General features: G+C 38.1%; 1 protein-coding gene across 1 annotated transcript; it reads right to left on the minus strand.

The window, feature by feature from the left end:
• Positions 1–5700: 5700 nt before the first annotated feature.
• Positions 5701–6606, minus strand: LOC122146330 (protein ANTAGONIST OF LIKE HETEROCHROMATIN PROTEIN 1-like). The gene has a single exon (XM_042764547.1). It carries the CDS (start codon positions 6604–6606, stop codon positions 5701–5703), a length of 906 nt encoding a protein of 301 aa, XP_042620481.1.
• Between the last annotated feature and the right edge of the window lie 2195 nt (positions 6607–8801).

The raw sequence follows: 8801 nt of genomic DNA on the forward strand, positions 1-8801 counted from the left end.
TCTTCCAGCTTCGTCTGTTGAGTAAAGTTAAGCCTTTTCTTACAAGGCACGATTTGGAAAAAGCTTTACATGCCTTTATTAGTTCAAGGCTTGATTATTGTAATGCTCTTAATGTCGGTCTGAGTCAAACATCTCTTTCCCGTTTGCAACTTGTACAAAATGCTGCTGCTCGCTTTTTAACCAGTACACCTAGAAGAGCACACATTACTCCGGTTCTAGCTACTCTCCACTGGCTTCCAGTGCGTTTTAGGATTGATTTTAAGATTTTATTGTTTGTTTTTAAAGCTCTGAATGGGCTAGGACCTGAGTACCTGTCTGAGCTTTTAACTCTGGGTGGACAAAATCGGTGGTTGCGGTCTTCTGATCAACGCACTTTACAGGTCCCAAAGTCGAAGCATAAACAGTGGGGTGATAGGGCCTTTGCTGTTGCTGGGCCTAAGCTTTGGAACAAGCTTCCCCCTGACATGCGTATTGAAACAGACATTGTACTTTTTAAAGCCAAACTTAAAACTTATTTGTTTAAATTGGCATTTGATACGCAGTAGCGGTGTTTTATGTTGTATAATTCTGTTTTCCTTTACTTTACTTTTATTCGAATATTGTGTTTTGAATGATGTGTTATTTGTATCTGATGTGAAGCACTTTGGACACCTAGTGGCTGCTGTAAAGGGCTATAGAAATAAAGTTTGATTTGATTGAAATCACTGAAGATCTCAGCAGAGGAGGATTAAACAGCTCAGCTCTGCTATATGTGTTTCTGTTCATTTATTTTTTTTCTGTCATCTTCTTTCCTTCAGTGATTTTGCTTGTTAACAAGCTTAGACAAGCTGAGAGGTCTCAATAAATAATAAACACAGATTTTGTGGCTCAGATAAGATCCAGTGTGGTTTATTTCTTTGTTCTTGGCTGACATGTGGCATTGCTATTGCCTGCTTGTGGCCCAGATCTGGCAAACAGGCAGAGGTGCCCTTACGAAAAAGAAGTTTATTCAAGTGTGCTATTAGTATACTTCTTTTAAACTAAAAATAGGAAAGTATGCTTTTAGTTTACTTTTTATGTACTTCTCAGAAATGGGCTTTATGTACTCCTCAGAAATATACTTAAAATGACATATAAGTATACTTGACTTATACTTACAAAAAGTCTAAATATACTTGAACTTTACTTAAGTATACTTAATAAAATAAACTTGAAGTATACTACTTTTTGGTAAAAGTACCATTACATGAATGAAATTACCAGTACCAAGTACCAATCTTAAAATCTACTCAAGTAAAAGTTAAAAGTAGCTCATTTAAAATGTACTCAGAGTAAAAATTACCTAGTTACATTTTAACAGTGGGAGGGAGGCAAAAATGGGATAGACCAAGGGTGTCAAACTCAGTTCCTGGAGGGCCACAGTCCTGCAAAGTTTAGATATAACCCCAATTAAACACACCTGATCCAGCTAATCATTTAGGCTTATTTGAAAACTACATGTTAGGTGTGTTTGAGCAGGGTTAGAACTAAACTCTGCAGGGCTCCAGCCCTCCAGGAACTGAATTTGACACCCCTGGGATAGGCCTTTTAATCTCAAACTAGTTGAAGGAATCAGTTTTTTATAATAATAAGACATTTGTGCTGTTACCAGGCAAATTAAATCAGTATCAACAAAATTAATCTTTTCAATACAGAGAAGTTGCATCTGAAGTGGCATTTACCATACACACTGATTAATGCAGGACATGAATGCATTTAACCTGCAGTTACACATGCAAAAATAATGTTTTGATATACAAGACATAAAATGTTGAGTACTCATTTGAAATTATAAAAAATAAAACATTAAATGTGAAATTAAATTCGCCAGTAGGTGTCAGCAAGTCACTGTTAATAAGTGAGTCATTGCGATTGAACTGAATCATTTAAACGGTTGATTCATTCAGGAACGAAACACTGTCATGTTGCTCAGAGACGCAAAACTGTGCTATGATGGCTGTGTTTGTAAATATATTTGTTGTTAAAAAAACAGGCAATATGGTGTCTAAACCGCAAGTCTCTTAATTAACTTCTTGTTTAATGAACTGTTGTAAAAAATAAAAAAAATAAACTATGTAATCATGCTGCTTTTGGGAAGAAAAAACCCACTCTTCGTGTGATACTGATTTAATATATGAAATTATATAAATAAATAAATAATATATATATATATTCCCCCAATATCTTCAATTTTGTGATCATTTTAAATGCATTTTAACAGACTCAATCAGGCAGTGAAAGAACGCACTCTAAATGCGCGCACACTAGTCTAATCTACTAGACTTCACGGCACTCCGTGTTTTGTTTGGTTTTTGGCAAAATACTGATAATGTCAAATCGCACATCGTTAAAATAACAATTACGCTATTATGGCAGATCGCACACTGTCTTTTTGGCTACTTTGTGCAAAACCTTTTGCTAAACTGTCAAAGCTTCATTTTAACCACCAATGGCGCTTTTCCACTGCATGGTACGGTACGGTTCGGTACGGCACGGCACGCTTTGGCGCTTTTCCACTGCATGGTACGGTACGGTTCGGTACGGCACGGCACGCTTTGGCGCTTTTCCACTGCATGGTACGGTACGGTTCGGTACGGCACGGCACGCTTTGGCGCTTTTCCACTGCATGGTACGGTACGGCTCAGTTATGGCGCATTTCCACTGCATGGTACGGTACGGTACGGTACGGCTCGCTTTAAATGGTACCACCTCTGTTGAGGTTTCAAGCGTACCGTACCGATACTAAAATGTGACGTAAAAACACTTCAGATCACTGATTGGTCAGACAGAATCGTCACTACCAGCGTCATTGTATTTGCGACCGCTAGATTTAAATAGCCAGACAACAGCCATTGCGGTAGCACCTGTTTTTAGAGTATTTACTTGATAAAAGAATTTTAAAATTTTCTAAAAAGAAATGGTTGAATCGTGGTCAGTGGACGAGGTGCAGACGTTCCTCTCGTTGGTTGCCGAGGAGCGGATCCAGCGAGAGCTGGATGGGGCGACACGGAATGAAAAAGTGTTCCAAGAAGTAGCACAGCTCTTAGCCGCACACGGTTACCACCGGACCTACAAACAGTGTAGGGACAAATTAAAAAAACTAAAAAGTGACTACCGAGCCATAAAGGATCACAACGGCCGGAGTGGTGCAAACAGAAGAACGTGGAAGTGGTTCGACCAAATGTATCTACGGAAGTCGACCTGCGAGCAATGTCTATGATTGACTCGTTAGCACTTTCTCCGTGCAGTGATGCCTCAACGTCCCAACTGGTGATAGCAGTGTCGCCACCAGCACGACCGTCGACACCAGCAACCTCCAGCAGGACACCAGAGCGTGTGGTACCAGGTATGAAATACAGTGGTGGATTAAATTAACGAGTAGACAGACATGAATGTTTATTCATAACAGTACTGAAAAAAAGTAAATATTGTTAGCTGATGCTAACTGTCTAGCTAACAAGCTTGCTGGTGCTAAGTTGAGGTAATTTTTATAAATGATGTCCAAATATTTTTATTCAACCACCTATATATATGGTAACTACAGTAATTATCAAAGTGGGAAGAGATGCACCCCGTTTGGCCAGGGGTGTTTTCATATTATACTAACTTCAGGCCTTATTCTCATGTCATATATAACTGTGATGTTCTGTAAAACAACAAACTTTAAAATACTTTTTTCTTACTGGTGAAAATCAGATGGTCATCTCTGTTTTCTCTCAGGTACATCACAGTGTAAGCTTCACAGTGAACATTACTCTCATCAACATAGTCCATATCAAACAACAAAAATATATCTTGACTCCATATAGTGGCTATTTTGGAAAAAATCCCAGGTATTTTGAGCAGTAGGATTATAAAAAAAATATGTGCTAATATAAAATTAAATTATGTAGCCTATATAAAATTGCAAACATCTATCTTTCAGTACTTTTTACTTAAGTACATAAAAATTGAGTACTTTTGTACTTTCACTTGAGAAAAACACAAAAAGAAAAACATCCACTACATAAACATTTAATTAAATTTATCACTACTACCACCACTGTATGATAATGATCCTTTACACAACCACTGATGAAAATATGACTAAAACACTTAATGTTACAGGTCATATATTTAGACTAAGCTTACCTATTCCTTGTCTTATGTCGTTTTGAAAGCCTGCACTAAAATTGGATATATCATGAAATCCTGTTGCTCACCATAAATACATTATTGCTAGCTACTGTAACTTTGATTAGTTCACACTGTAGATCATGGGGTTGTTAATGAACAGTTCTTTCATAAATTAATCGATGATATGTTATAAGCTTTATTTTAACTCTCAAATTTTTTTTTTGATTTTAGCAAAAACCTTTACAAAAAAAAATCACAATTATAACTTTTCTTTCTTTGTGTCCAGGCAAGAGGAAACGGAACATGCACCATCAGGAGCATCTTGCTGTTTTAAGAGAGATGCAGGTGGCTGATATTCAACAGCAGGAACTGAACCGGGCACAGAGGGAGCTACATTTGCAGATGGCAATAGATGAGGCCCGGCAAGCAAGGGAGCAGGAAGCGGCCTTAAGGAGGGAGGAAAATGTACAAACGGCTGCATTCAATCAAGCCTTTCTCAACGTCATGGGGATGCTTGTACAGGCGATGAGTAACAGAACAGAACAGTGACAGAACTGACAAGAACAGAACTCTCTGCCCGACTAAAACCTCCCTAGTCCATACTTCACGGAAACAGTTAATTTTTTAACTTGTTTTTCCTGTGAATGTTTTTCTACTACATACGTTTGTGCACAACATTTAAAGTTTGTTTAGTGTAAATTTATTACTTTTAAATGTTTTTATATGTCTTATTTTTATTTTTTTTGCACTACATACATTTTCACATTTTAAGTTTGCTTGGTGTACATTCTTTACTTTTAAATTTGTCTTTATATATGTCTTTATATTTTCTTTATATACATTTTTTGCACTACATACATTAGTACTTTGTTTAACGTTTGATCTGTTTACATTTTTCTTAAATAAAATTTACTTGTCAAACGTGTACTTTCCTTTTTTATGGTGCATGTGGATAAAAGCAACAGGTTTCATCAAGCTAAATGTCACAATTTAAAAGATTAATAGTACACTTTTACTTAAAACTCACTTCAAACCGCTATTGCGTATTTGTATCATATTCTGCTCGTGGTTTAAAATAGTGTTTGGGCATAAAATGAACAAAAATGCTATTCTGTATGACAAAATATTTAAAAGAACATGTGATAATTATTTCCCCAAATGTGCACACAATTGGATAAGAGCCCTGATGAATGCTGTATATTGCATGTAAGTGAACACAAACCTGAGAAAACATGATTGAATGCATTATGAGTGATAATTACTATTCAAAATATCAAATGTTACAGATTAATAATTTTGCACTCCTGGAATAAATTAAGAATTTAATGTGCACTGCAAAGCAGATTTATCATAAACAGTGGTCAAATATCAAAGCTGGAGTCTTACATCTTTATAATGATGCTATTTATTATTAATATTATATTTATAATAAATGGGTAAATAAATATGCAAGGGAAACTTTTTCAAATACTGCACAAAAGTTTATTTACAACACACTTTACAGAACAGACAGAGTCAACTATTCAAGTAACGCATCAGAGCCTCACGGACATCCCTGCCCTCCTCCTATACAGGCTGAGCCAGTCCCAGCACAGGCTCTGCTGCTGAAGGTGGATCCCATGCACTCTCATAGGCCTCTCCATGACTCTCACAAAGGTTATGTGGAGCACAGCATGTCAGCACCATAGATTTCACAAGGTCGACCGCACAGTCATTTCTTTTCATAAGGCAACGCCATCTTCCTTTTAATCTACCAAAAGCATTTTCAACCACTACACGTGCTCTGGAGATTTTCATGTTGTAGAACCGCTGTTCCGCTGTTAGCCGTCCAGTGTCAATGAATGGTTTTAAAAGCCAGTTCTGCAAGGGATAGGCAGAGTCTCCAAGGATGTAGTAGCCAACATTCACCCCAGCAATGTTTTTGGTGCTAGCTGGTATGTGGTTTCCACGGCTTGCCACCTCCCACAGTGTGGACAGTCTCAAAACCCGAGCATCATGCAGGCTTCCAGGCAGTCCTGTGAACACATTCCAGAAAAGTCCCTTTCCATCCACAACACCTTGAAGGATGATGGAGTGCCAGCCTTTACGGTTGAAATAGTCACAGTGATAGTCTTGTGGTGCTATTATGGGTATGTGTGATCCATCAATAGCATCAATACACTGTGGAAGTCCCCATCTGTTCTCAATGTAGGCAGCCATTTCTTTAAACCTCTCCTGATCTGGAAAACGAATTTGTTCTGGTATCAACAACGTCTCTGCTGCAGCACAGAACTCCTGAACACACCAACACACAGTTGAAATGCTTGCTCCAAAAAGATGTCCAACACTTCTGTACTCAGAGCCGGTAGAAAGCTTCCACAGTGCAATGGCTACTCTCTTCTTTAGAGGTACACATACGCAGAAGTTTGTGTCCCCTCTCTCCATCGCAGGACGCAGTTTGTTGCACAAGTAAATAAACGTTTCTTCCGACATTCTAAAGTTCTCCAACCACTGCGTGTTTGTAAACCCAGGAACAATCACACCCCACCACTCAGAAGCTCTGTTAAATGTCCAAACAGATGGTCTGTGATGGCGACTTTGCAAAATATGATACATCTGAAATACACAGAGTACACATTTTAATACCTACAATTGTCAGCTAAATCCATTATATGCTTTGTGACAATATAGCGATTGAGACCCTAAACAAGATTAGCTTACCCTCGTACGCCGTCGGGCAAATCGAGTGATGTCGTCATCTTCACTTTGTTGTAAGAGTTCCCAGACTCGATTGGTTTTTTTTTGCAGTAATTTGTTTTGCTGCCATCAGCCTCATTTTAAAACACATTTCTCCATCTTGAAGTTAAAAACATCCACATGCCGAGAATCAAGAACACCATCCCCTCGATAGGCTCCATTGTTTCTGTGTTGTGCGTTTGAAATATGGCGCGTTTAGGATGTTGTCATGACAGTAGAGGCGGCAACTATTAACGATCAGTCCCACCCACTTTGAAGCGATACTAACTGCAGTGGAAAAGCAACCGAGCTAAAGCGAACCGAACCGTGCCGTACCAAGTCGAGTCGTACCAAGCAGTGGAAAAGCGAAGCGAGCCGAACCGTTCCACGCCGAGTCGAACCGTACCGAGCCGAACCGAGCCGTACCATGCAGTGGAAAAGCGCCACAATGCAAGTAATGTTATTAACCTTACCTCTACATGCTTGCGAAGGGTTGATGTCGGGATTTTATAAGCTGCTAGTTTGGTCTCCCTAGGCAAACACAGCTTAGGCTACACTGCATGATAAAACATAAAAATATCCATGGGGTTCAGTTCATTTCCTTCGAGTTCAACTTCAACAGAATACTACAGGGTTTCGTTTTCAGCGGTGTCTGCACCATAACGCTTTTCTTGTACGTCTGCATCTTTCTTGTGATTTTAGCGCCAGTTTGCTCTCCTGCCCATTATTTACTGCAGTAGTTTCCAGAAATAGAATACTACAAAAATTTTTACTCAGTAATTAATGCATTTTAAAATGTAGTGAAGTACAATACTTCAAACAAAATATACTTAAGTAAAAGTAAAATTACAGATTTTAAAAATGACTTGAAAAAGTAGAAGTACACAAAAAAGCTACCCAATTACAGTAACCCGAGTAAATGTAATTCGTTACTTTCCACCTCTGCAAACAGGAACGGTCCGCCCAAGTGCCATCATTCCACGCTACATGTGGGCCAGATCATCATTCCACATGTGCCAGATGTGGGAGTTGTTATCTGGGTTTTGAACAATTTTTGTTGTAATTATGTGTATGCTCATTTCCTGTAGTACATCAATACTCTGTATAAATAACACACACACACACACACACACACACACACACACACACACACACACACACACACACACACACACAGTCTGGGACTCCCCATAGGTGTAATGGATTTTCTATCGCCCTACACCAACCGTACACCTAAACATACCCCTCACATTTTTACAATCTCAAAAAAAAAAAAAAAAAAACCTCATTCTGTATGATTTATTAATTTCTGTACCCATGGGGACCTCAATTTAGGTCCTCACGGTTACACAAGTCACCATGAGTTGGTGTGTATTCAGGTTTAAGTCCCCACCAGTGTAGAAAAACCTGTACACACACAAATGTCTCTTGAAGTGTCCAAATGACAAAATAAGCATTTTTTTTTTTCTGCACACATTTTCTTGACAATATGTGCAAGGCTTTTTAAATCTCTGCTGAAAAGTATGTACAATATGACAAACCAGTGCATTACATAGAAACTTCACAGCAGAGTATCTGACAAGTGCCCAAGGCCAGCGGTCTCCATCTGAGAGTGAGATTATCCTACGTTTTCACCGACTTATTATTTTTTTTAAAAATTGTATGTGTTTGAAACATGAATGCTGTTAATCGTGATAATTTATACAATAGTATAATGGTCGGCATCTCATTCAATAATAATAAAAAAAAAAGTTACTGGATGATACAAAAATATTGACAGCAAATGTTAAAGTTACAGTGCCAAATATGAAATGAAGTCTGTGAACACCTTTTGAACCCACACAGCAATACATTTTTTTCATGACTTTTTCAACTTAAAATAAAAAAGGTATCTTTTTTTGAAAAATGACAATTATATGATAAGCCGTATACTACACATCATAAGGCAGTAC

This window comes from Cyprinus carpio, chromosome A10 (genome assembly GCF_018340385.1).
Source record: "Cyprinus carpio isolate SPL01 chromosome A10, ASM1834038v1, whole genome shotgun sequence".
NCBI classification, from domain to species: domain Eukaryota; kingdom Metazoa; phylum Chordata; class Actinopteri; order Cypriniformes; family Cyprinidae; genus Cyprinus; species Cyprinus carpio.